Source organism: Tigriopus californicus, chromosome 10 (assembly GCF_007210705.1).
Source record: "Tigriopus californicus strain San Diego chromosome 10, Tcal_SD_v2.1, whole genome shotgun sequence".
Classification (NCBI taxonomy): Eukaryota; Metazoa; Arthropoda; class Copepoda; order Harpacticoida; family Harpacticidae; genus Tigriopus; species Tigriopus californicus.
Window position 1 is genome coordinate 7,605,427 of NC_081449.1, and position 27,882 is coordinate 7,633,308.

Sequence of the window (27,882 nt, forward strand, 5' to 3'; positions counted from 1 at the left end):
TGATGCAGTTGACAGTGAATATTTTGAAAGTAACTGATATGCAAAGGCAAACAAACGCCTCATTATTCATAACTACCAAAAACCTATTTCATGAGCTGTGACTCAATGACATTTAGCCAAATTAGTGGACACACTGCCTAGCCAAGTAAAGCAAGTGTATCTATGGCAGATAAACCTATGAATTTCCTGCTTTGCCTCTCCAATGGCATACATATATTATATCATACATAGATATACACAATCTAAATTTTCCAAATCAGCCCAAAGAAACACTGTCTAGTGGAATGACTGAAACCATCGCCTGATCTGAGGGTAAAATACACCAAAACTCGAATGTCGACCCACCTTTCCCGAGTCTCAAAAATTCACAATTTTCTCGATCTCTAACCCGATCCCAAATCCAACTGAACAGGGAGGCCGGCGGTTAGTTCGGTTAGTTGCCTTAGTCAAAACACGGGTCACGGATCAGTCCAACCTCCAGTACCTGCCATCACTTATTCCAGCATCGTTAGTTCAACAACCTTCGTCCCGCTAGCTTGACAGCCTATCGGTCCGCATCCGCCGTGAACGAAATGAGTTTGGCTCAAATTAAAAAGTTCTATGAATTGCGGCGATTGCGGCAAACCCCCTCGCAAAGTCCAGCTCCCACTCAAACGGGCGATGTTTTTCCCAACAACAACAATAACAATGAGAGCCACAATGACAAGCTCCACGTGAACCCGAACACCGCCACCCCTCCTACGTGGGGTGGTTTCCAATTTGGGGTCCTGAGTCAAGATAACCCGTCCTCGCTCAAGATCTCACCCCCCACCACCCCCACCACCCCCACCTCAAACTCGTTGGAAGTTATGGAGTGGTCCAACGAGTATTCCTTGACTCGGAGACATCCGGAGCCTCAAAGACGGGTTTCCATTCAAGCTCGATTAGGGGTGGGCATCCCAGACACACACCAAGACACGCCCAAAGCCCGGAGCATTCATCAGCGCTTAGGTACACGTCAGAGGTTGAATTTTGAGTCTAGCGCTTGGAATGAGACCTGGCCCCCCAGCAAGACGCATCCCATGGTGGAGGATGAGAACTTCATCTCTGTGGTACCCCGATCGCACCGGAAGAGATCCCGAGATGCAAGCGTCGATTCACCGGGAGAGCGGGCTAAAAAAGAGCGGAGATCACGCAGATTTGCCTCGGTCCCACCCATGAGTGTGGCTTCGATCGCCCAAGTGAGCCCGATTCAAGCCAAAGTGGAGGAGATAAGCGAGTTCAATGTGGACCAACTAAGCACTCGGGCTGAGCGATTCTCCAATGTGCCCGAGTTAAAAAAAAGAGCTTGGCGATTCTCTGAAGAAGTGGCCTCGGAATTGGTGGTGGTGAAGGAAGCCAAAATCAAAAATATGAGGTGAGGTGAACAAGGATGAGCGAGCGCTTGGTGTGTGTATTTATTATGCTTCTCTGTATAACGGACGTGTTTTGCACATTGATAGATTTGACCGATTTCGAGATGATGTGGAATCTGAAGAAGAGGAAGAAGATGGCGATAATTAGCTGCTTATGACTTGGTCCGATGATTGAAGTAACTCAAATTTGTTGCCTACCTTGGTCTGGAAAGAAACCTCTTGTCAAACATTCGCCGTCTTAGAAGAGTAAAAAAGGCTGGTGCACACACGCCCTTGTGAGCTTGTCTGTATTGAAGGAAGGAAGGACGGAGGGAGGGGGGGATCTGTTCATTGCATGCCCGTCTGCTTGTCTGCTTGTCTATTGGTTGTTATGAATGGCCTTTTGATACAAAGCTTTCTCAGCTGGCCTCTTTGTACGAAAGCACTCGTGTGCCGTGGCCATCGAGTCTGAGTTGACTGTGTGTGTGTGTGTGTGTGTGGGTGGGTAGTCTGCGCACAAGGACCAACCCGAATCTAGTGAGCTAACGAGCCAAGACAAGTGAATGGAAAGGCAGTAGAAAGAAGAAGGGTCCTAGAGACCAAGGGAGACTCGTCTCTTCGCTAGTTCCGAGAGGACGAATATCGATCTTGGGAGGGAAACTTCATCTTCTTGGGCTTTCAGCTCTGTCCTTGACAAGGGCTAAGTCCGTAGGGGATGACAGAAAATATGTCTTGAACTTTAACATCGAGCGTTTGACCCAGGCTGTCACCATGTCGATTTGTGAGAGTGAAGAGAATCGTAAGAAATTGGCATGGTTAGTGCCAGGATACATTCTTCTGGCTTGGTTTCTCTGTGTCCTTTTCTCATCTTCCATGAATTTTGATTACTCTCGTCAAGGTAAGTATTCATTCATGAAGGAGACACATTGGGCTCAAGACAATGAATGGAATTGAGTACTCAAGTGTGGGATGAAAGCGAGAGATAATGCTCTTTTGTGGGTTTATTTTGTAGCCAACTCCTTGACTTCCACCAACTACGATATCGTATACCTCGATGAAGATGACTTAGCCGGGAGATCGGTGTGCCAGAAGAACGGAACAGTGATCAAGTTGAATCATGGGGCTCAATCTGCAGTGATCATTCGTCTTGGGCGACACAACTATCACTACCGCCCTTTTAATTGCACCATTCAAATCGAGGCTGGACCTTCCTTGGATGGAATATCGGCTGTGGTTGAATTGATGGATCTCCGTGAACATGAGGATGACTATCGCCAACCTGGAGGCCACTGGGGTTCGTCCGTGTGTGTTGATTACGTTGAGGCCTACACGGACAAATCGCAAGTTCGCAATAAGTTGTGCGGGGAATGGGACGTGTCTACAACAGAACGCCTGAATAGCCATGGTCCTAAGCAGACCCTGGTGGGCTATTGCTATGATGATCGATCAGGTCATAGCTGTGAATCCAAAAGCATCACTCTCAAGACCGTCATTGACGCCCGTGGAGATCTAGCGGGGAAATTCGGCCTGAACCTGATGAGTCAGAATGCCCCGTGAATGGGATTGCTCATTGGTCGATCTCCACTATGACCTTGTTGATCGTCATTTACTTGTCCATAGTGTTGATTCTGGTGGTTATCACGATGCTCTTACTTAAGTGGCACAAATCCCTTCGGGCTCCCATGGAGATGATCACGGAAGCCCAAGCCCGACGTCACAATGGGGACATCTCCGGGGCCAGTATGATCACCACCGGATTGCCAGATGGAAGCACTGCCACAGAAGCCCGAAGTGGCACGGTCTCCATCATGGTCATGTATCGACCCCCCAAGCCGAATGGTGAAGGCGAGCAGGAAGTCTTTGAGCCTCCTCCCTCCTATGAAAGTATTTTTCTGAGGGATAACCCACCCAACTATAACATGCTACGCGTCGATATACCGAGTAATGGCGAAGTCACCACATCCCATAACGATTTGCCTTTACGAGAGATTCATCAAGCCAATGCTTTAGTCATCCAATCCGGGTCGGGCTATGAACCGATTAGCGCTTCCGATTCTTCCCCAATTGCCACTCCTCGGTCTCATTCGCCCGCTCAATCTTCCACACCAACACAGCGCACTCCCTCGGGTGAAGTGCCGACCAACGACGATCACTCCATTCGTTTGGCGCAATACAATGCAACGCCCAAAACAACTCCCACCCTAGCTAGTTCCACTTCTTGTGCAAATGACTTCAATCCAGAGAGTGGTCTCAAGTAACTGAACGTCGGTAATTTATTCGCAGTAATTCATTAATGAAGCCTACAAGCAATACAGAATCTATTCCTTTTCCAATTCTAATTTCAACCAAAGCACATCTTGAAACGCTTTGATGAGGTATGCAATAGTTCTTGTGTCAGTATTAATATCGGAATAAAGATTTCGCCATGAAGGATAAACTGGGCATCTTAGAACTCAAGGTACATGTTCCAAGACATTAACCCGCACATGATTGCAATCTTTTTCGACAACCTCCACCAAATACCTTTGGGACCTTGCTATTTGCTTCAGGACCGATGTCTCGACCACTCGGCAAATAAGGGCTAATTGGGCATAATCCTCGACGTTCGTGATGAGGGGAAACAGATCACAAGGTTCGACTTCTTCTTCTAGCCCGTAGTCGATGAAATAACATGTGACCGATTCTTCGTCCACATTTTTGGCGATCACCCGATAGAAATTATTGCCTTCGTCGCGGTACGCCAACACCTCCGACTCGGATGGAACGTAAAGGTCAGGCCTAGAATGGGATGCGTAGAACTTGGCCAATCTCCGATTGATCTCGATGCCTAATTCGAGATTTTCATCCGGCACCAGGTAGAATACGGAAGGATCCTCCTCACAAACCCGAATAATAACGCCTTGAATGACACCTTTCGCCGATGGACAACCGAGGTCTTCGGCTCGATTGTGTATGCTAAGGCCCACGTCAAGGACAATGTTTTTGAAATCTGCCATGAGATATCGATTTGCTTTCGATCTGGGGGTCACCACGGGCATTCCATCTTTGGTTATATGGGAAAGTGCCAGTTTCAAATCACCATCTGTTCCGTTCAGCAATTTTAGAGACCGGACCATTTCCATGTCGGTCATTTCCTTCCGTTCCACCCATTTCAATTGAACTAGATGGCAGAATTGAGCATAATCCATGAACTGCTCCGGCAAGACGTACAGGTCTCCCACACAATACGACTTTTCGTTCCCGTGATCAATGAATAGAACTTGGACAATATCGTCGTCATCCCAATGTTTCACACAGGCTCGATACAATGAGTATTCATATCTAAAAGAAGAAGAAGGTTAAATTACAGACCAAGCAAGGACACTCATTGATCAGACATTCCTCGGATTGAGGGCACCTACTCGGCTAACACCAGAAGGCCTTCTGACAAAGATGACTTCTCGATTGGTTTGCGGTCGACCTTTGCAATCAAAGATTCCATCTTTTTCAAGGTTTCCTCATGCTTTTTCAACTTGACAAAGATAGCATCTGTAAAGTCTAAGACCGAAAGATACGACAATGGGGTCAGACTGCAATTTGATTCGTACATCTTAAGGTAATAACTCACTTGTGATGCAAGAAAATTTGAAAACGGAGTCCTTGATTGTGTTGAAGTCCTCCAAAGGGGGAAGGTCATGGATATGAAACGCATTGGTAACTTCAGCCAAGGAAAATAGACCATCGCCCAACTCGTTGAGCATACTTGCGACATTCTCGTCGAAGAGCTGACATTCTACTTCCAGTTTTTGAAAAGCAACACCAAATGAGTTATGGGCGGTTCGCTTAACCATCAAGTTTCCCACCACATCTTGGTCCAAAAGCAAGTTTTTCAGGCACTGCACGGCCCGGCAATTCCACTCATCATCGCTTGGATTGTAACCATGCCCAACATGAAGGCCTTGAATATTGACTTCTATCTCGTTATTTTGATAGGTCACCAAAATGGAGTCAAAGGCTTGCACGTCAATCACGTGAACGACCACAAATTCATCACTAGGAATGCACTGAGTTGGATCGAAAGGTGAAACAGTTTCGGGTATCACAAAAGAGTCGATATTTCGTCTTAACGTACCGGCACTTAGCATTTCGGGCGAGGACCGGATTGGAAGAGGGGGAATTGTGGGAATAGCAAAGGGTCTTTTCCCCGAAAGTTTCTTGTCTTTTCCCGATTTGAGAGGAGCCACTGGATCCGCATCAAAACTTCTTGGGATTTGACTGAAAGAACTGTCCTGTGAAGGAATTCCAATCGGTTCGTCTTGGCTGTTCTTGACCTCTTCCACCGCATCCTCATACTCCAAGTCGGATGATTCTACCTCAAAGGCTGGCACCGGTTTAAAGGAATCTTTCGAACTATACAACTGAATGATATCTGGGATATCAACCACCATCACATCACCTTCTTCGTTCCAGCCTTGACACTCGATAGTGAAATGAGTTTGATCGAGTTGCTTCACCTGGGGAACCTCCTTGGTTTTCACGTACTTACAATGCACAGCTAATGCAGGCACCTCCAACAAAAGCGGTGGCATGACCAACAAAGCCTCAACCTTGATCATCTCAACTACACCCACATCCATCAGCGAGACTTCAATTATGCCTTTCTTCTTGACGGCCTCAATTTCAACCCGGACCAATCCATGCGTGGGGGATCGAATGATGAACTTCATACCGGGGAAAGGCGGGTCCTGGACCGGGGCCAAGGCTGCCGCCAAAGGCTCGTTGATAAGGCGGCCCAATAAATCTTGAGCCTCTGCCCGCATAACCCAAAACTCGGCCCAATTTTCAAAGTGGGTTAACCGAACCTGGGCCTTTTCCTGCCATCGCAATTGGCCCAACTGAGCTAATCGACCCACCACCTCATTCAATCCGGATTCAAGGGACAAGTTGGGCGTGGTCCCATTCTTCGAATCAATCGAACGTTTTTCGGATGATATGGGGGCGGGGGCGGGGACGGGGACAGGAGGCGATGAGGAGACGCTGGAGAGGGTCGGTTCGGCATACTCAATGACCCGCTCCACGCCTTGGCCTCCCTTGACCGTGATGCGGAGATTCTGATCCAAAAACGGCGTGCCGGAGTGGCTGCCACTAATACTGGATGGAGATGGAGGGTGGAGAGGACGAGCTCGACGAGCCAGACCAACGGATCCATGATTGACAATCGGGGCCCCACCTCGATGGCCGGGGACTGAGGCCGACATGCTTCCACACGGTGCGAGCGAGCGGGGTGTGGTGGATGTGAGTGGCTCAGAAGGACGTTATTTGGCGGGGAGATCACTTCACCCTCTGGTCGGATGAGATGACGACAAAAATCTCCTTGTACTCGAGGCGTTATGATGTTGTTTTGTGGTGGGTGCAGATCGATCAGGCCTGGAGAACGGCTGGTCAAAACAAGCAAATGCATTTTTCACTTCCACGATGTCTTTGCATTATTTGCATCGTTGGGTTCATTCACATTTTTCTGCATTTATAAGTAATGCAGTAGATTTTTATTTTTCATTGATTATCCTTTCATCAATTTTTCCTCTTTTGATCATCTCAGTACATTCGCCTCTATAACAAAATCATGAAAATCTCTTAAGGCTTTTTTGTTCACTACAAATATGAAGGGTTATGTCTTTTGTAACCTTCTTTGTCGGTGACTGCCTGCTCACTTTGGGAAGGAAATAATACTTAATTCAATGATTTTATAGAATGTATGCTGAAAATGAAATCATGTCCTCTCTTTTATTATTTTGTTTGTGCCTTTGCTTTTTGGTTGAATGGTAATTTTTGCTCTTTCATAATTTTTGCTCTTTCATAATTTTGCTTATTGTTTGGTTGATAAGTGAAGCATTTTTGCTTTTCTGTAGCATTTTCAATACTGCTGTGACCAATCTGCTTGCATTGCAAGCTTTAAGACGGATACTGCGGACTATGATCTCTGTTTGACATTTTTTCTGGTAAATTGTAGTTTCATTTCTGATCAAAAAAAACAAACTGATCAAACTTGGCAGTACTGGTTGGAAAGTTTGCGGGGCAAACCGATTCATCAGCTCAGATATTCTCCAAGTGATTTTTGCCAATTTGAATTGCATTTTTTGGACAACCCTGATCATCATCATCTTGGACATAACATCGTAAGGGTGACGAAAAAATGGCCATCGACTTGAAGCCAAGAAAATTGATGTGGGCTTAAGCTCCAATTGCTAAGAGATATTTGAGATAACTGAATTAGCTGTGAATTCAAATTCCAAATCATTTCACTCAAGTTTGTTTATGGACTAGTTCATTAAAAACTATAGGATACGGTCTTGCCTCAACACTTTTTTCAATTCAACCCGGCTCTGGGGCAAGAGCAGCAAGAGTCAGACATTGGCATAGAAAGCAAACTAAGAGACATTCCAGACAGCACCCAACTTTGAATGAACGCAACTCGTTGCACATTCAGAAGCTCGTGGACCGGCTGGTGATCTTTGAAATATTCGAGCTTCATCTGACAGAGTCGAAACACTGCTCTCGTAATTGCTGCATCGGCACAGGGCCTGTAACTTTTTAGCCCACCTCCGTAAAGTAGCGAGTCATTTCAGCCGGGCAGCGTGCCCTCATCGCTCAGCCTTAGCGGCATACTGGCGGGCGTAGTAGCTTGCCCACTGCTGAATTCAGCGAATTGCCCCTCACAGATGTTTGACTAAGGTCGTGATCGTAAAAAAGTCGGTGAACGAACAACTGCACGTGTGTATACGGCGAATATTTGGATCGTGCAGCCTTCGTCGATTCCGCACCTCGTTCTCCGTGGAGGATTGTGGAAGTCTCGAGTTGACACCAACGAGTAAGTCGATCTACCTCTCGGTTCCTTCCTGATCCTCCCCCTGTCAATTTAGCTCCATGGATCCAGCCAGCGAGTAGCCCACGAGTAGCCAGCTGAAATAAGATTTCATTAGGATCAGGCTTAGATACACATACAGGAATAATCCGACCAAAGACGGAAGCTCTTCTGGCTGTGGCCCCTGTGGCCCCAATGGCCTCTAGGTAGGCAGCGGTGGGTGTCGTTTCCTCGTCCTCGTCGTCGTCGTCGTCGTCGTCGTCGTCGCTTTCGTTGCCGCCGCCATCATCCGGGGCTGTTCAGTTTCCAAATCGGCCCGTACACTACATATAACAAAGAAGGCAGGCCAGAATTGGCTCGATCTGATCATGGCCGAAGAGCCGGTTTTTAGACTCGATCATTTGGATCATCCTCGGTGACGGTGGAGCTGCTCCATTGGTCTGTCGAATTTAGCAACTCGCCACTTGGCGTAAATGGTCATTCCTGTTCAGTTCATTCGCTCGTTCTCTCTGGCCTGACCCCTACGCATTACCATACAAAGTGTTCGTTTAGTTAGCCGTTTTGACTATCGGGATATCGAGGGGAGGGTATCTGGATTCTAGATTTTTGACCATCATCCGTTTGACCAGAGCATTTCTGCGTTGGTTTCGATTATCGATCGTCAATTAATTGTCAGTTTGAGTTGGGGGCTATAAATTGTGGTTTTGAGTCGCGCTCGAGCCCGCCATGGCTTTCCAATTCGCCATTGACCGCGGCGGTACATTCACGGATGTGTTTGCCAAATGTCCCAACGGCCAGATTCGCGTCATGAAACTGCTGTCCGTGGACCCATCCAATTATGCGGATGCCCCTCGGGAAGGCATCCGACGGATTCTCGAGTCGGAGTTGGGCGTACCCTTTCCCGCCGAGGCGCCCATTGATCCAGCCCATATTGAATGGATCCGAATGGGCACTACCGTGGCTACCAATGCCTTGTTGGAGAAGAAGGGTGAACCCACGGCCTTAGTGGTCACCCAGGGCTTCAAAGATCTGCTCTATATCGGTGAGGCAGCACTCTCGGGTGATGTAGTGGACTAGATTCTAATTAGTTCGTGATTGATGTTTATAGGCAACCAAGCCCGACCCAAACTGTTCGATCTCGATATCGTGGAACCCAATACCTTGTATGACGATGTAGTGGAAGTTGAAGCCCGCGTTTACTTGGATGACCCTCGTTGTCAGCTAGATAAGTCTCACATGACAGAAAAAGAAACATCGACCCAAGAAAAAGTGTTTGTCAAACAAGAGTTAGACGTGGATCAATTGAGAACCAAGTTGCAAGCCGTGCTCCGCCGGGGTATCAAGAGTCTGGCCGTAGTCTTAATGCACTCTTATCACTTTAAAGACCATGAGCAACAAGTGCGGACACTGGCTGAAGAGTTAGGATTCGTGCACATCTCCCTCTCATCCGAGATTATGCCCATGATTCGAATTGTGCCTCGAGGTCATACGGCTAGTGTGGATGCCTACCTGACACCCTCCATTCATAAGTATGTGCGAGGATTCGCCGCCGGATTCAAGGACAATCTGAAAGGCGTCAATGTCACCTTCATGCAATCAGACGGGGGATTGACCCCCATGGGAGAATTCAATGGGTCCAGAGCCATTATATCGGGGCCGGCGGGAGGAGTGGTGGGATATGCTCAAACGACGTATCAGGCGGCCAATCAACAAGCCGTCATTGGTTTTGACATGGGGGGAACTTCGACGGATGTGAGCCGTTATGATGGCGCCTATGAACACGTGTTTGAAACCACCACGGCAGGGGTAACGATACAAGCCCCTCAACTTGACGTGAATACGGTAGCTGCCGGAGGAGGATCTCGACTCTTTTTTCGCTCGGGCCTTTTCGTCGTGGGACCGGAATCTGCTGGCGCTCATCCTGGACCTGTGTGCTATCGGAAGAATGGCCATTTAGCCATAACTGATGCTAATTTGGTGCTTGGGCGTATTCTCCCCGATTACTTTCCCAAAATATTCGGTCCAAACGAAAACGAACCCCTTGATAAAGAAGCATCATTGACAGAATTTCAGAAGTTGACAGAAGAGATCAACGAATTCAGAAAACAGGCGGGCGAAACCAAGACCATGACGTTAGAGGAGGTTGCGATTGGTTTCATTCAAGTGGCTAATGAGTCAATGTGCCGACCGATTCGCGCTCTTACTCAAGGAAAGGGCTACGATACAGCACGACATGTTTTGGCATGCTTTGGGGGTGCTGGAGGCCAGCATGCTTGCGCCATTGCTCGATCTTTAGGGATGAAGCAAGTCTATGTTCATAAGTATGCAGGGATTCTCAGCGCTTATGGTATGGCCCTGGCTGACGAGGTCCATGAAGCTCAAATCCCTTGTGGGAAGAAGTATCACGAGGACAACTTTGAATTTGTGGATACCTCACTGGATCAATTGCAGGCCGAATGTGTGGAGAAGATAAAATCTCAAGGTTTTGAGGAGTCTCGCATCGAAACCGAAGTTTACCTTCACCTTCGTTATGAAGGTACGGATTGTGCATTGATGTGCATGGCTACGAAACCAGATTCCGGACATCCTAAACACGGAAACTTTTTGGACCCGTTTTTTGAACGTTATCAAACTGAATTTGGATTCACTCTGTCAAATCGTGATGTAATTGTGGATGACATCAGGGTTCGTGGCATTGGGAAAACTGCATTTACCGATGAGGTGGAGTTATCAAGTGGTGCAGACGAGCCTAAGCATGTTCACACTGAAAAGATTTACTTCAAAGGAGGCCCCAGAGATTGCAAGGTATACCGTTTGAAAGACCTTTTACCGAGTCAAGAAATTCATGGCCCTTCCATTATCATGGATGACTTAAGCACTATTTTGGTGGAGCCTGATTGCATTTGTACGATAACTTCCCAAGGGAATATGAAAATCGTAATGGGGGATGGTCAGCATGCGCGAATTGGAACTGAACTGGATACGATTCAATTGTCCATATTTTCTCACCGATTCATGTCCATTGCCGAGCAGATGGGTCGAATCCTACAACGAACATCAATTTCTACCAATATCAAAGAGCGGCTGGATTTCTCGTGCGCATTGTTTGGACCAGACGGTGGTTTGGTATCGAATGCGCCGCACATTCCAGTTCATCTCGGAGCCATGCAGGACACTGTCCGGCATCAAATGAAAGTGCAGGCCGGCAATCTACATCGTGGCGATGTTATACTGGCAAACCATCCCAAAGCTGGAGGATCGCATCTCCCGGATTTGACCATAATAACACCCGTGTTTTTCTCGGACCATAAGGAGCCTGTGTTTTTCGTCGCCAACCGAGGACATCATGCAGATATTGGCGGTATTTCTCCAGGATCCATGCCTCCTCATTCAAAATTCCTTTGGGAGGAAGGGGCAAGCTTTAAAAGTTTTAAGATTGTTGACCGTGGAGACTTTCAAGAGGAGGCTTTGATTGCTAAGTTTCAAGAGCCCGGGAAATACCCGGGAAGCTCGGGCACACGTTGCCTGCAAGATAACCTCTCGGATCTAAGGGCCCAGATTGCGGCGAATCAGAAAGGAATTCAATTAGTGACGGGCCTAATTGATGGCTATGGACTGGACGTTGTACAAGCATACATGAAACACATTCAAGATAACGCTGAAGTTGCCGTTCGCGACATGCTCTCCGCCATAGGCAAATCGGTGAAGGAAAGGACAGGGAAAAGCGCGTTAAAAGCTGTCGATTATATGGATGACGGATCTCCGATCAATTTGAAGGTGGACATTGATGTGAGTGAAGGGAGTGCCACTTTTGACTTTTCTGGGTCTGGTCATCAAGTATGGGGTAACACAAACACCCCACGAGCTGTGACCTTCTCCGCCCTGATCTATTCATTAAGGTGCATGGTTGGCCATGACATCCCTCTCAATCAAGGATGCTTGACACCTGTCAAGGTGATCATTCCTGAAGGTTCCATTTTGGACCCCTCTGAAGATGGAGCGGTAGTGGGAGGGAACGTCCTCACCTCTCAACGACTCGTGGATGTGATTTTGAAGGCCTTTGAGGTTTGCGCGGCCAGTCAAGGGTGTTGCAACAACATCACGTTCGGTGATGGACAGTTCGGGTAAGACCAAGGTCCTGGGAGATGTGTCGAGATGCGTTTGTTGTTCGTCGAGCGCTAATTGATGGCTTTTACCTCTCTCCGCCCTATAGATACTACGAGACGGTGGCTGGTGGAGCCGGCGCCGGTCCCACTTGGAATGGACGTTCCGGCGTTCACGTCCACATGACCAATACTAGATTGACAGATCCCGAAATCCTCGAGCGAAGATACCCGGTCATTTTGGAGCATTTCTCTTTGGCCTCTGGCACTGGGGGCATTGGACAACACAAGGGAGGCGATGGTGTGCTTCGACGAATGCTTTTTCGCAAGGATCTGACGTTGTCCATTCTGACAGAACGCCGCGTCCTGAGTCCGTATGGAATGGCAGGCGGAGCAAATGGTCACCGAGGTGTCAATTTGTTGGAGAGGAAAGACAAGACCCTCTATTTGGGGGGGAAATGTGCCATTCCCGTGGAAAGTGGGGATGTGTTTTCTCTACAAACTCCAGGAGGAGGAGGGTGGGGGCCGACGGAAATGAATGACAATGAACGAGGCGAAAGCGGTGGAAACGCTAAGCAGGGACCATTTCATCAACCTGGACAGCCGCCGAGTGATGAGGAAAGGGACACAACAATCCGATTTGTAGAAAAAGGAAGTCTCTACGACTATCAACANGGAAACGCTAAGCAGGGACCATTTCATCAACCTGGACATCCGCCGAGTGATGAGGAAAGGGACACAACAATCCGATTTGTAGAAAAAGGAAGTCTCTACGACTATCAACAAACGCAACACTCGGCCTAATGAGATTCCTGCGTCTTTGATGTGCTCGAATGTCCTCGCACTCATTGTTGAGGGGGTGGATGAAATAAAGATTGAATAATCTCAATGTCTCTCGCTCTCTCGCGCTCTTTAGTTCTCTCGGGGTCCATCTCTTGATCTCCTGCGCCCATTATTACCTTTTCTTCTCTTGTCTTTAATCTGACCACCTTGGTTGCTCTCTTTTGAGGATTTCCTTCCATTTCCTTTACAGATTAATCCCCAAGGAATCGAAGTGACTGCAGAACGAGCAAGTGCGTGTGGTACTGCGTGTTTTATGTATACATAATACTACAAACAGCCCTCGCCCTTGACGATCCCTTTCCGTGGCAAAGCCTAAAACCATAATGGCTTCCTCTACCGGTGCAGGCAAAAACAAGATGCAAGCCATCGATCTCACCAAACTCAATCTGATGCAACTGACTCAATTCAAGAACCAATTGGACCAAGATCTCCAGTTCTACCAAGAATCGATCCAGAACTTGAAGCATGCTCAAAGCAAGTGAGTATTCAAAAATAGTACCTACAATACGTCAGCGTTGATTGATACTCTTTGCTGAATGTCTATATCATCCTTTGCCATTCTAAGGGCTATGTTTATTGAGCGACAGTGACTTTTGTTTGGTAATCTGAAGGTCTTAATTTTAGATTTCAAGAATCTGGAGAAGCTTTGACCAAATGTTCGCCCGGAAACGCCGATAAAGACATCTTGGTACCCCTGACTGGGTCCATGTATGTTCCGGGCAAACTGAAGGATCCTGAGAAAGTCGTGGTGGACGTGGGTACCGGATACTACGTGGAGAAGGATATTCCCAATGCGAAAGAGTACTTCACGAAAAAGGTGAAATATGTCACTGAGCAAATGGAAAAGGTTCAAGCTATCGGCAGCGAGAAGAATCGTGTTCGTGACGCAGTCATGGATGTGATGGAGATAAAGCTTCAACAACAGTTTTCGCAGCAAAAGGCTGGCCAAACAGCCAGTGCCTAATAGCCAGCCGGGCCAAGAACAAGAAAATTACGATTGAAAAGACGTGGGGGTCTTCCTTCTCTAAAGGGTTATTTCTGCCCATACCACGATTTAAGAAACAAAACTCACCAATAAACATCATTTAACTTGAGATCTCCTTAGACCGCTTTCCATTCCTCAAAACTCTCTTCTTGCCCTTGTTAGTCGCGTTACCTGAGAAGAGACATCATTTATTTCTTTGGTTTTCCTCTACCTCTCCTTCGTCCCATTGTGGCCTTTAAAGACGGGTCTTTCTTTCCATTCTTCCCTCTTTTTGCTGTTGGCTGTTTTCATTTCTTGTCGGACTGTACTAGAGATGAAAATGACGAGAGGTTTTCTTGTCTTTGATTGATCAGCTAGCCGGGTGGAGAGGCGCGGTTGTCGCGACGCTTCACAAGTTACTCACGAGTGCCAGCGACCCCAAAAATCATCATGCTCTTCGTGTTCAAGAGTCCTCGCATCATAATTCTTGCCATCCTTGTCTTGAGCTCCACGCACTTGCTCGCTCTGTCGTCGGACATTTCTTCCTCGTTCCTTGCTTCATTCGTTCCTCTTCCTTCGCTCCTTCCTTCCCCCCTTGATTCTTTGCTTGCTTACTTACTTACTCACTCATCAGAAAGTGCTGAGGATGAGAACGAGATGAAGACCAAGAGATAGGGGAGGATTTTTTTTCCTCGTCTTGTGATTGTCCCTTCTTTCCCGAGAAAAAAGATGATGGTCCCGTCTGGTACAAAAAAGAGAATTTGCCATCTCCCACTTATCATAAGACATCTCTTCGTTTGAGCATTGCGATTGTCTCACATTGAACCGCCATTAAAGGCCATCATTTGTCGTAGACGACTTGGGGTCAGGCCAAGGGTTGGACAAAACATTCAATGTCCAATACAAATCACCTGTCAGGACTAATACAACTGATTAAGTCCGTGGCATTGTTTGACAGAAACAAATTGATGGATGTACGAGTAGCATAAGCCAGAGGACAATTGACTTCAGTTGCTCCAATCATTTCTTGAGTGAAAACATGTGAGGCGGTTAACGAATCACCTGGCCAATATAATTAGTTAGTGAAGTCCTTGATAAGTGATTCTTCCATTTCTCTTACTGCTCGTTAGCAATATATGATCAAAGACTACTATTCAAGGGAAGGGGATGCGTTTCCAAAGCAATTCCTGGCTTACTAAACATTCAATAAATATAACGACAGCGTAATGTCTAACAAAGGCGGTTAAATTGCGGGGTTGAGTCGCCAAATTGCTATCGATCGTCGAGTGCGTGGAGTCTTAAATTCCTCAAAATAATTTGGTTCGATCATTGCATAACTTAGGGTTCACCATTAGTGCACAATAATGCATTTGTCTTGCTGTGGCTTGGACTTTCGGCCAAGCTGGTCAATTCGGGTAAATGCAACTTGATTGTTTGATTATCAGAAAAGACGCATTGAGAATGAATCAAATTGGAATATATATTTCGAATTCGTTATCAAAGACATTTTAAATCAACTGGACTATGATGGTGTATGACATTACCCACAAGGGATTTACAACGATAACTGGGATGACCAGACTGAGTAGGAGAAGCGGCTCAAGGACTTGAACTCCCCCACTAATTTGTTTTTCGAGGCATACCTAGATAATACGGCACACTTATTTTAATGGCATGGGGCATGGCGCAATTGCAAAATCATCAGTATTGTGCGCCATAACTTTTAAGTATGATATGCTTCTAGCATTACTCTCATTATCGCTGCTGACTTAGTATTCTGTTAGTTACGTGACCTTCCCACTTCTTCTTCGTTAAATCTCGATAAAATTAGGACATGAAAAGGCACTTTGTACTCTTTAATTGGAGTAAACGAGATCAGAAGAAGGGGTCTACATTAGTTATTATGAGTTTGGGGCAGGTAGTCTTTCTTCGGGTACAGCCCCTTATTTCATTACCCAACGAGCTTGTTTATTTTTTGAGGGACGACTTAAAGTATAGTTTGACAAACTTGTAGGTCATTGAAACTGCAGCCAAAGAAGGTGTGGAAGCCTTGGGTCTGACTCAAGGCTCCTTTGAGAAGCTCCTGATTGAGAAGACGATGCCTGGCGGTCCGCTCAATGTCTCGTTCTTTCATGGACTGTTGAGAGCACAGGCTCTGGGCGAACGTCAGAAAGAACACTGACTGAGGATCAAAAGTCTCCATGGCTGGCAGGATGGCACCCTTTTCGAGTTCCAGAATGTCGTTAAGCGCTTTGAACGTCTCCTGAAGTGCCGACACCGTCACGGCAGTCTCACGTCGACATTTCCGGAGAATGTCGGGCGTGTCAACTCCACTCGAGGACAACGAGCTCACCAAGCATTCGGCCGAGGTGTCAAACGCCGTCAGGGGTTGAAAATAGATACTGCTGGAGAAGTTGGAAGCGTGTTCGGGGGCGAATTGAAGTCGCCCCTGAGGGTCAAACATCAAGCCGTAGCCCGTCACGCCTTTTATCACAGATTCGGTCATCTTTACTCCGAGGCCTCCCAAGTTGACGGAGTGAGGAAAGCCCGGGTGAAAGAGGGGAGGTTGGAGCAGAACCTCTGGAATGATCACCTTGTTGGATACGGCCGAGTAGCCCACTTGGAGAGCCGTCAAATGCGCTAGCCAGCCGTTTTCTTCGCCCGGACTCACCAGGGCTAGTTCTTCTCGCTTTCGCAAGAATATCACACCGTATTGAATGTTTTGAAAGAAGTCTGTCTTCTGGACCAACAAATGGTTGTACATTAGCTTGAGGTACTTCCGGTCCAAGAGGAACTCGGGAGTACCGATTTGCACGGTCATATTCTTCAATTTGTTCATGGCCGCCCGTCGAGACACATAATCATAACTGTCACTCACCGAGACACTCTTGGCCACATTATGCTTAATGTAATCGAACAGTTTCTTCACCACGGTCTGTCTTTCGCGTAAATATGGCTTTTGTTGCGCGTAGAGAGAGTTCATTAGATGCGAGAAGAACCTCTCTGTGGTGATTTCACAAAACTCCCACCTCTCAAGGGGCTTCTGGGCCCCTGAGAGGGACTTCCTGTACAAGTTGGTCACTTCCCGAAAGCTTTTGGAGAGGTAGGGCATGTAGGATTGGACCAAGCGCCACATTAGGTAGTTGTTCAGTGAGCCACGGTCCGTCGTCGACATGATAACACCAATGTCGGCGGCGTATTGAGGTGAAACCACCATGATCTCGGTCTCTTCCGACAGCGGTGCATCCGAATATGCGGCTTTGAGAATCTCAAGCCATGGAACGTTGATGGCCATGATGTGGAGATCCTTGACAGTCATCCGATTGTTGATCTTCATCGGGTTCTCGAGGTAATCTCCGTCGGGCGTGATCTCCGATATTCTTTTCTCAAAATTGAACATGTCAATAGAGAATTTATGAGCCTCGGTACTGGACGCACCAAAGAGCTGTGCACTATCCTTCATAAAGGTCTGATAAGCCTGGATTGCGGGATCGTCGGGCAAGCGGTGGTAGTACGATTTGTCCGGCATTCCAAGGCCATCTGGATTCACCTGAATGATGCTGCGATTGGGGTCGTTCACGTCCGCAATTACGTCAATCCGGAAGAAAGCATTCACAGAATACTCGGTGTGAAGCTCTCTGAGAACGCGATGACTTTCCCAGGAATACATGTTGAACGATCGTAACACTTCCCATCCGCCCAGATTGTTAATGATTTTTGTCAACGGCTTCTCGCGATCACTTTCGATGAAACTTAGTGACATGCATGATTGATAGAAGTTTTGAACCTTCCACTCAATGGAGTTGAACTGACTGGGTTCATGACTGGCCATTGTGATTAGTCTACTTTTTTCAATACGCGACTGGTATTCCATAGCACTGAGCGTGCTCCAACTGGATTTCGAGGAAGGGATCCCTTCATGGGCAACCCACCCGTCACATGCTGAAAAGAAGCAGAAGGGAAAAGAATCGGGTCAGTCGAAGTGAACAATGAAGACGACGGCCGTTTTATGAGTTCTTTGAATTACTACATAGCCTTTAAGCTAAGCTGAGAAGGCCAAATGCATGTTCCAAGAAAGGGTCTTTAAGAGGGTTGTCAAAAACCCAATTTATCTAATCTTCAAAGCTTTCATGAGGTGTTCGCTTTGCGAACAAGATGGGAATTGGGACTCTCATTAAACAGTATAACATGAGAAAGAAGGACTTGAAATTACTCACCATAGCTGTAGAAGTCCGTGCAGGGGTCCAGAGAGGCGTTTTTCTTGCCCAGAATCCCAGCTGCTGCCTCTAAACACGGCGGTTTCGAGCAAAAATGCAATGGTCCACTATGACGCAAAGGTGACGCTGAAGAATAAGAGGATCAAGAAAAGGTTACGTTAGGAAGGCAACAAAATACGCATATGCAATTATACATACACTGTGGGTACATGCTAATCCCAGGTAAGACAGGCCTCTACGCGTTTTTGGAACTTGATATAATCGAGTGCTTGGGTCCTCAATTTAATAGGAAAAAGAACCAAATGACCCTCGACGAAAATAAGCCTAATCAAAAGTGAAAGCTAATGCCAAGCGTGGAACCAGTCCTAGAATTGGCTGCCAAGGTCCCTTTTCCTAGTGTGATGATGATGTTGGCAGTGCGTCCTGTGATGTGTCTACTACTATCTTTTAGCAAACCCCCACCTTGTCATTCGGTTGGCTCTCGTCTCGAGCGTGTCGAGCTTATTAAATTATCATCTGCATGTCACTCTGGCATGAAAGGGAAATGATTAATGAAATGGGACATGAAAATCATAATGATGACCACTTGTTCCCTCTCTCTTGTCATTTCCGTTTTCAAGTCTTACCAGAAGAGTAAGGGGAAGAAGAAAAACAAACAAGAGCAAGCTTCAAATTTTGGTACCATAATGCATTTTTTCCAGGTTCTTCCTTCTGAGAGCTAAATGTTGGATCTCACTCTAAGGCTGCTTTGGAGGCTTTGAAGGAATGTGATGAGGGGGTCTATCCACCACCGCCACCGCCGGGCGCAACCATTCTAAGATGGTCTCCTAGTCTTTAAGAGCACACAATGAGATACTATACCCCAGTCCAGTTGCTATGGTTTGACTATTTGAGCATAACACGATCTGGGGCTGATGTCCCAAAACTTGTTCCGAAATTGTTCCTCAGATTGCTTCTCCGCCCTCGCATGCACGCCTAAACCTAAGATTTTGGCCACTACGTCGACGAAGCATGGAGGAAACCAACTTTTTAAGGGAATGTTCGTGCTCATTCGTCGCCTTCATCTTCCCTAGTCCAGCCAGCCTATCGTCGTACTTATTCTGGCCTTTCTATGTCCAAAGTTTCGCTATTTGTTCTCAAACCACTTTTCGAGCGACGTTCTTAGGTGGTCAAATAATGTCGAGCATTTACTTGAACGGTCAGCCTGCCATTTCTAGGGTGTAACGGCATTGAAAGTTCTTGTGCACAAAGAGGCTTGGGCGCCATCCATGACTTATGCCAAGAACAGGGTATGGATCAGAAACAGGACCAAGCACAACAGGAAGCAAATGAACATTACTCATCTAACGGACGAGTGAACTGTGCCCAAATTCCACAGAACCTTGCACATTTTGGATTACATCTGAAACATCTGGTCCGTTTTCACACGACTCTGTTAAGGACACTTGGCACAAATTGGAACAAATTGCCAGAAGATACTTTCAAACTGTACTAAACCTACCCTATCGTTTGAAATTAATGTCCGGGGAAGTACCACTACGTGCGTACATGGAAAAGAGTACCCGTTCCAGCTCTCCTTAACGTGGACTACATACACGTACGTACTCGTACAAGTTGTAGATGAGTCAGCAAAATGAAATGAAGTCACAGAAATCTTCTTTGTTGAGAAAAAAACTCGGCCTTCACTTTGAAACTGTCTGAAGGCAGATGGCTTCTTCTTCAGTGTTGGGGAAAAATCTCAGTTGATCCTGACAAGAGAATGGAACTTTTTTTTATCCCATGAAGTTAAGGAGATGGGCTTTAAATCGAGTTCCAGGCCTACAAACTGTCTCGAGTCTTTGGAGTCCTCGAGAGGAGTCCATAGTACATAAATGTAAATAGACGATACACCGTAAATGGAACGAGTGGTTCTTGACGACCACTGCCACAGTTTTGGCTCGAAAAGAGTCGACATTCAAAATGGCTTTGGAGACTTCAAGGAGACCAGGAGACAACAGACTCTTAAGGACGACATTCCTCTTCCTCTCGTCGGAGGAGAGGATTTCGCGTTCTCTCGTTTACTGAATATAGCACCAACTCGCATTGTATTGAATGGGCTTCAGTCTCTTCTCGTTCCCAAGAAAACAGCTCCACAAACAGTGTCACTGGGAAAAAGCCTCAATTTTCCATGCTAAAATGACAGGATCCTCTTGAGCTTCTCTTCGGAAGCATGGAGTTGAGTCTCATATGGTGCTTACTCTCATTTTCTCGTTTCCTTTCTGTCCGATTTTCTTGTAGTTTGGGGACCCTCAAATTTTATCGTTCTAACTCACAAAAAGCACGGAAGCAGACATGGCAGCTAGATTTTTCACCCAGACAGATGGAGGGCCTCATGTCTGCTTTTGGTATTTTAGACCCAATCTGACACTTTTAGCCGAGGTCCGATCCGACTCATAAGAGACCTCTTCTGGCTTATTTGGGGAAGAGGAAGAGGAGGAGGAAGAAGAAGAAGAAGAAGCAAGAGCAGGACGAGGATTATCTTCTGGTCCTTCCAAGTTCCCTCTCCTCCTCTCACTTTGTCTCAGCTTCGAAATTTAATGAGTGTTCTAGTTAAAAAGTTTCCTTAACATTAATTTCAGAGATATTTCAAAACTCTCGACAGTCCCTAAGCCGAGGAGGAAACTCATTTTTACTATTATTCGTTGGTTGGTTGGCAGGAGATTGTGCCACGCGTGAAAATGGTGGGTTTTGGAGACCAAGTTTGTTCTCGGATCGGTTGAATACGTTGTCTCCGCCTCTCAGAAAAGTCGTCGACGGTGGGTCGCGGCCTATAATGACACGTTTAAAGGGTGCCTTCAAGCCTTCAAGCCTTCAAGCCTCCGCGCCAGACTCCATCCAAGATTGTCAGGATTCTAGTTGGAGGAGAAGGAGAGGAGTTCCATTGGGTTTCAAGCCCGATGAGCACAATATGGACCGCAAAGTTTTTTCACGAACGGAAGTGAAACCGTCATGCAGATGTAACTGGGCATAAAACTGATTTCGCCCCTTGCCAAATAGTAGAAGTGATTATCTGTCGCTGTTCCTGCTTAACATCGGCTCGTTATAACAAAGATTTTAATGGGAAGTTGCTTTGAATTAATCTTTAACTGACAAATATGTTGGAGGCTCATGCTACAGTATGTTCAAATTGATTGAGTAGTTTCCTTTTCAAGTGAAATCAGGTGAGCTTGGCTGGAAAGAAATCTATTTGAAAACTGATGAATGAGACTACGTAGATCGTTGAAGGTGCTCAAAGTGGGGCAAGTCTGCCAGGCGATCTGTTTCATAGGGTATAAGACATGGCCTTGGATTAATTAACCCCATTGATCAACTGAGAACTTTTCCAGTGACCGACCAGGAAATCCTTGTTTGGGAAATGAGACGGCTGAAGAATGGAAAGACCGCCCTAGATCTAACGTTATACCGCTGACGGATAGTACGTACTGAATGAAGGAGGGGAAAGTGGCTGGGCCTGCGTGGAGTTCAATTCATGGTGCTCCTACATCATTAATCAATATACCGAAAGTCAATCGCGCATGTGTGCAGCGGCTCTCTAGATTTGCTTGTGTCGTGTATATTATAATATACTGTCTGTGTGTGAGTGCGTTCGTCTTTTCTTGTGGATAACAAAGGAGATGCATGGAATGACATTGTTCACACTCGATATACTCAGACGAACGCTTATACTACGTTCTCACTAGGCAGATAGGTACTCGTATAGAGTGAGGCAGAGTGCATCTTGGCAACCCCCCAATAATGATCTATCCTAGGGTATACTTGAACACCCGAACTCGTTTTCTCGCTGGAAAATAAGAGAGTACTGTAAGTGGCCGGATTGTACTGGTGTTCTCTCGTACTTTTGCGGGTTCTCGGTTGACACCCCCGTTGTCGTTCGTGAACCCCAATATGAACGAGTGAAGGCCAAGTTCTACTTCTTTCTTTCTTTCTTTTTTTTCTTTCTTTAGATAGCAACTCTCAAGTAATGGGGAAAACCTTCCTTGTCCTGCAATGAAAGCCACCCCATCAAATTGTCGAGTCGAACTTCTCTTCTGATTTCAAGAGCATTCGTGGGCTTTTCAATGGCAAATAGTGCTGACAAAAAAAACAAGGACAGAGTCCTGATTTCCAAAGAGTTTTAATTGCCGGCCTCGTACGAGGAACTCGAGGTTCGTAAGCAAGCGAAGTAAGAGAGGAAAACAAGGCAACTCTTGTTTGAATTGGCTTCTGGCTTCATTCATATTTACAATATCCGTAGCATATGTATATATATGGACCCGTTGTCGATGGGGGACAAGGTAGTTCATCTAACCCCCAGATCTCATTGCCTTGGGCACATTCAAAGGCTCTGAGTATTGGATAAACACCGAGGGATTAGGCATTTACGACAGGACGCGGGGAAAACACTCATTTTGGGATTTCCATAGACTAGCGAACCTGATTGAGCAATGATCACTACACCTCTGTGTCTCGAGATTGCAATGCTTTTCCAACATTGAAATGGAACTGATTTGGAGGGAAGTGCGTGACTAACTCTTACCTGGCCAAGAGAGGATCATGGCGATGATAATGACTAAGAAGAAGAATGCCAAGCAAGCCAACACGCAAGCAATGTAGCACCCCCGATCGTTCAACCCAAACTTTCGGGCATATTTCTTGAGGTAGTTATCTCTGGCCTTAGCTGTAGGCAGTTTGACGTCATCGCGAGTGGAATGCACAAATTGAGGGTGAAACTGAGTGTGATTCACGAAATGTGTCGCTTCTTGGTGATGGTGATTGTTGAGATCGTGTTGGTGTTGGTGGTGATGGTGGTGATGCCCCTGGTCTGTCATGTGGGTGGGCATCATCATCATCATAGACGATTCCTGGGCATGATCAAGGCTCATGAAGTCATTGGGGTTGGACTCATAGTGATCTAACATGTTGTGGTCCATTCGCATGTCCATGGTGGGAGCTGAGTGATAGTCTAATGAGGAAGGTCCTCCATTACCGGTAGTTGTGGTGGGCGTACCGGTACTCGACGGCGGGGGAGGCGGGTCCATGCTGTAGGATTGCTCATCTATGGATGACCTGCCAAACCCGCCGTTCTCGTGAGGCTTGTGGTCGTAGACATTCGCCTCGTCAAGTTCCCGATCGTTCCACATGTTGGAAGGATGAATGATGGCCTCGATTTTCATGAAATACTTAACATGGTCACACAGTAGGGGCAGTTTTTCGGTCCTGAGTTCTATTGCCTCATCATAACTATGTTTGTACACAACCGGCCGGATGGATCACTCTGTTCTTAGTCCAGCGTCATCTAGCCAATCGTGCCAATCATTATCAAAACGACGATCCTTGTGAAGCCGAGCGAATGCTTGACGCTAGCCTTCGCCAATCTTTTAATCTCAAAACTTTGCTGATAACAACAACACCACCACAATGAACACAACCGTTGTGCAGAATGCACCACACTCGCAGTGAATCAACCCAGTGATAGTCTTCCAAGAACAGCTCCACTAGACGATTGGGACCCCGGTGTTGTTGGTCCGGTGATGATGCTTGGGCACGAAGGCCAGCGGCCAAGCAAGTAAGCTAGAAGTTTTGGGAAACAGATCAAAGCGAGGACGAGGCAGAACCGAACACACAGGAGAACAAGAAGCAGAAGAAGAGGAGGAGACGAAGGAGGACGAGGTGGTGGTGGTGGTGAAAGAAGAGGAAGCACAAACTGGTAGTGAGTGGTCGGGTGTTTGGTACTTGCGAGTCTTGTGTCCTACTACTATCTGGATGGGGAAATCCGTCCGTCTCTGCCACTGAGAGATTCTAACCTGCCACATGCGTGGATTGAGCACGACTGAATCACTCACGAATTCCTGGCTTTGAGAACGAAAAGCAAAGGGCGGGAGAGGAGGAAGAGGAGGAGGAGGAGGAGAAGGAGGAAAAGCAGGTACAGTCAATGAAAGAAGACCAAGCGCTCAAGATTACTACTACTGGGAGGCTAGCAAGCCTATTTGGGAGAAAGGGGACCGTTCTCATGCTCAGCGATGAGAACTCAAGAACGAGGACCAGGAGCACTGAGGACGAGGACAAGGAGGAGGAGGAGGAGGGAGAAGACTTGGAAATCTAACAGAGAGGGAGCGAGGGATTGAGGGAGGAAACAAGATGAAGAAAAAAAAAACACTTCCCTCTTGCATGGCTTTCACTCGTTTTACTCCTTTTTAGCGATGAGTTCAAGATCCAAGTCCATTTTGGGGCCAGGCCTAGCAAGCCGGAAAGTGTGGTAAGATGTACGCCGTGTCATCCCAGTGAAAAGTTGAAAACGCGCATGCAGAGGGTGAGTTTGGACCGTGTTCTTTGGGTCCACCTCATTATTATGACGTCTTTTTGGCAGTGGTCAAGAATGAGAACTGGAAGTGATTGGAAACACTTTCAAAACATGCTTGATGATATAGATTTTCCGAACCAAATTAGTTATGGCTCGTAAAAAGCCTTTTTGAATTATCCCATGACATTTTCATTTCGATCAAAGTCATCTCCAGACATCCGTAACATTTGTCATTTGAGAGCAACTAATTTCATTCGTCTCATCCCACTAAACTTCCAGGCATAATCCTTTGCAAACCATGTGGTCTCTTGCACCTGAGGAACTCAAATCGGCAACACTGACTCAATTTCCGTTCCACTTTTGGGAACCGCGCTTGTCTCAGTCTGGGTTCTGACGCTCAAGCAAGAAAGCGCTCGTCGAACATGGAACAAACAGTCGTCAATAGACCGTTCCACGGCAAGTGGTAACTTTGGAACGAACGAGCGCTAGCGCAAATGGAGACCATGGTGACTGACCAAGTCAGTCCTTAAACAAGTCAAGGTGTCTTTCTAATTACCACTATGCAACAAAAACTTGTGTAGATGAAACCATTTGGAAACCAGATCAATGATGAAGCTAAATTAAGAACAAGAATAAAAGCTTTGAAAAAAATAATCATAATGGATCAAGTCGAGGTTGTTATTCGAAACGGGTAATGTAGAATAGAAAGGTCGGATTTCCATCACTCCAGAAATTTGACTTATGGTCTCCCGTGTCCAGAGCACACGCCGGGCTAAGTTTGGGACACTGAGTGAAGTATCCCACCCCCTTTCAATGTCGGGTCTGATTGTTCAACGTGCCCTCCTTTGGCGTATATTTGTGATTCAGGGCCTCATATCGAACATACACGTACGGTGTATACCTATGTGATTCTAGGCTTGGCTCGTTTGTTGGCGTGGAGAAGTAATTGAGTCTTGATTCCGCGAAAATGGGCCAAATTCTCCTTTGAGTTGAGAGTGGTCAAATTTCCGGTTAAATCGTAGACTTCAATTTGTACAGTATTTGCTTTGCTCAACCCAAATCTTGTTTCACAAGATTGGGATTGTCTAAACCGAGTGGGACTCGGCATTTGGAACCGCAGCTTTATTTGACTTGGTTTTGTGACCACCATTAAGTTTAATGATGGATGAATGTCGTTTCTTGGCCGAAAACAAACTGATGTTATTGTTAGTGCTTCTGCCCTCATATCCACATTTTCCCCTTGGAACTGTGTTTAATATGCAATCGAAGTCATGCTGCTGCTGAACTTGTTCCAATTCCTTTTGTCTCCTTTCCGACAGCGATCTCATCATCGGCCCAGTATGTGGGCTTTCATCCAATTGGAAATTTCGGAAAATTGACCTTGGTACAACCCTTGATAAATGATCTACTGAGCTGTCATTATGGGCAAAGATGACGATGGATAGTACTATGGTGGATGTGGAAGGGGAGAGGAAGAAGGCGGCAACGACGACGAGTCAAGTTGTGGAGTACTTTTCTTCCGGGACCCAGTAAAGAATCCATGCCAAAAATGTATTCTTGAGCCGACAAGGACAACGAGGCGCTTTGAAAAAGAGGAAGGAGACAATTGGACCAACCGGGGCTCTGAAGGTCCCCTCATTTGAACCAAGTTGTGTAGCCAAAGGACGACACGACGCCTAAAGATTTGATTAATTGCTCGTTTATCAGCGGAAAGCTATCACATGTGTGTACTTATTCTTAGATTGGAACTATGACTCGACAAAATGTAGGCCAAGCTGGGGCCAAACTACAAAAGTATATTATTCTTTTCCTTTTGAAGGCTCCTAAGAACATGCCCCCCCCCACCCTACACACACATATTCACGCACTCTCTCCGACTGCCCTCTCCCGTCCTTTGGAGATACAATTTCAAGGGCTTGCAAAGGTCGGAGAGACGCCATGGCCTAATTAATGGAGACTCAGTGGCTCGTTAGTTAGTTTTCTTTCCTTACTTACATGTACCTACATGTATGAACCGACATACCAGCACATTCACCTTGGCTAATAATATGATCTACCTGGTTTGGGCTATCTTGCCAACCAAACGAGGAGGTGTTTTTGTACCTAGAAACCGTATTCCCTTTTCGCTCTCATTCTGGATCATTGGCTCAAATGCAAGATGGTACAAACCGACCACTTTGTGATTAAGTTTGGTTCTTGTCAGAAGTTGGAAACATCTTGATCCAAACGTCCAGAGAGTATTTAGCCGCAACTTGGGATCCATATACATTGGTCTAAAGTGTTTGCGATTGTTGTGTGTCAGCAAGTTATTAATGGATTAAAAGGGGTTTTATCCCTTTTTGCTCTCACGCTCCAATGGAATTCTTTTTGAGAATCAGTCCAAACACTCAGAGATGAGCAGAGGAAGTAGGAACACCTTGTGATTCGTTGTTCTAATAACCAGGTTTCGATAATCTTTTGCAACTGGTGGATGCATTACAGACAAAGCAGAACTCACATTATTGTCACTATATTTTCTACGGCCGTGAAACTATTTTGTGCCCACTTCTGTTGGTGGTTTTAAGCTTGGTGAACACATGAGAATGGGTAGAACGATGATGGACCGGCCAACCAGTAAGCAGCTTTTCTACGGATCGGTGGAAATGAGGAAAAAGAGACTTGAAGAGGTTCCAAAATACCATTCATTGCTCTATAGGCAATATATCTGCACAAATGTTTCAATTGGGGAGAGTTTGAAAGAAACAGAAGTAGTATATAAATGTGCGTTCCAGAGCATTTCAATTTTTCACAAGGGGGGTCCCTGGTGAAATCTCACTATTTTTCGATTTTCCATGCTCGGCTGCGCCTCGCGCGGCATCACTTTTTTATTATTATTTTCGCTTTGTTCGCAAAGATATAATTGTTGATTATGGTTTTTTAATTAATGCTCGGCTGCGCCTCACGCGGCATAGAAGTCTCGTTCAATGAGACTTTTAGGTTACCTTATATAAGTCTAGTTCAATGAGACTGCCGTATGACCAAGTGTTCCGTGTTTATGATGAAGGTCTCGTTCAACGAGACTTTTAGTCTCATACAAGCTAGTGCTGCATCCGGTCTCGTTCAACGAGACTCAAAATATCTCAAATAGAAAAATGCTTTCAAATTTGAAAAATGATTTAAGGAAATGTATTTCTATAATGAAATATACAACGAAATGTTGAATTGGATAGCAAATAAATTAAC

At 46.2% G+C, this 27,882-nt stretch overlaps 5 protein-coding genes and 2 long non-coding RNA genes across 10 annotated transcripts; 5 read left to right on the forward strand and 2 right to left on the reverse strand.

Moving 5' to 3' along the window:
* The first annotated feature begins 154 nt into the window (after positions 1-154).
* LOC131887938 (uncharacterized) lies at positions 155-3,810 on the forward strand. The gene is given in 4 exon segments (XM_059236678.1): positions 155-1,396; positions 1,482-2,271; positions 2,386-2,905; positions 2,908-3,810. Coding segments are annotated over 3 exon segments (1,371 nt in total). The 5' UTR covers positions 155-1,396; positions 1,482-2,144; the 3' UTR covers positions 3,632-3,810.
* On the reverse strand, positions 3,619-6,962 carry LOC131887930 (uncharacterized). 2 transcript variants are annotated; one of them, XM_059236666.1, is made up of 3 exons: positions 4,981-6,962; positions 4,775-4,901; positions 3,619-4,694 (listed from the first exon to the last, which is right to left on the reverse strand). In XM_059236666.1, the coding sequence occupies exons 1-3, from the start codon at positions 6,608-6,610 to the stop codon at positions 3,827-3,829; spliced, it is 2,625 nt and encodes an 874-aa protein (XP_059092649.1). In that variant the 5' UTR covers positions 6,611-6,962; the 3' UTR covers positions 3,619-3,826. The 2 variants fall into 2 exon arrangements, with proteins under 2 accessions (XP_059092649.1, XP_059092648.1); XM_059236665.1 differs by having other exon boundaries at positions 4,775-4,910.
* A 1,060-nt stretch (positions 6,963-8,022) lies between these two features.
* Positions 8,023-14,254, forward strand: LOC131887935 (prefoldin subunit 5-like). Of its 3 annotated transcripts, none has more exons than XM_059236674.1 (3): positions 8,023-8,220; positions 13,351-13,638; positions 13,785-14,254. In XM_059236674.1, exons 2-3 carry the CDS (start codon positions 13,484-13,486, stop codon positions 14,122-14,124), a joined length of 495 nt encoding a protein of 164 aa, XP_059092657.1. In that variant the 5' UTR covers positions 8,023-8,220; positions 13,351-13,483; the 3' UTR covers positions 14,125-14,254. The 3 variants fall into 3 exon arrangements, with proteins under 3 accessions (XP_059092657.1, XP_059092658.1, XP_059092659.1); XM_059236675.1 differs by lacking the exon at positions 8,023-8,220 and adding an exon at positions 8,298-8,420; XM_059236676.1 differs by lacking the exon at positions 8,023-8,220 and adding an exon at positions 8,515-8,652.
* LOC131887924 (5-oxoprolinase-like) lies at positions 8,759-13,349 on the forward strand. The gene is made up of 3 exons (XM_059236660.1): positions 8,759-9,256; positions 9,323-12,338; positions 12,428-13,349. Exons 1-3 carry the CDS (start codon positions 8,941-8,943, stop codon positions 13,119-13,121), a joined length of 4,026 nt encoding a protein of 1,341 aa, XP_059092643.1. The 5' UTR covers positions 8,759-8,940; the 3' UTR covers positions 13,122-13,349.
* Positions 14,255-16,067: 1,813 nt separating the features above from the next.
* Positions 16,068-24,006, reverse strand: LOC131887929 (endothelin-converting enzyme homolog; the record flags this gene model as incomplete). Its single annotated transcript, XM_059236664.1, is given in 3 exon segments — positions 16,068-18,066; positions 18,342-18,467; positions 22,897-24,006. Coding segments are annotated over 3 exon segments (2,718 nt in total). The 3' UTR covers positions 16,068-16,111.
* Positions 23,994-25,328, forward strand: LOC131887939 (uncharacterized). The gene is made up of 3 exons (XR_009374067.1): positions 23,994-24,282; positions 24,558-24,669; positions 24,940-25,328. It is a non-coding gene; the product is annotated as an uncharacterized LOC131887939 (long non-coding RNA).
* Positions 25,329-25,350: 22 nt separating this feature from the next.
* Positions 25,351-26,457, forward strand: LOC131887941 (uncharacterized). Its single transcript, XR_009374071.1, has 2 exons — positions 25,351-25,548; positions 25,980-26,457. It is a non-coding gene; the product is annotated as an uncharacterized LOC131887941 (long non-coding RNA).
* The last annotated feature ends 1,425 nt before the right edge of the window (positions 26,458-27,882 follow it).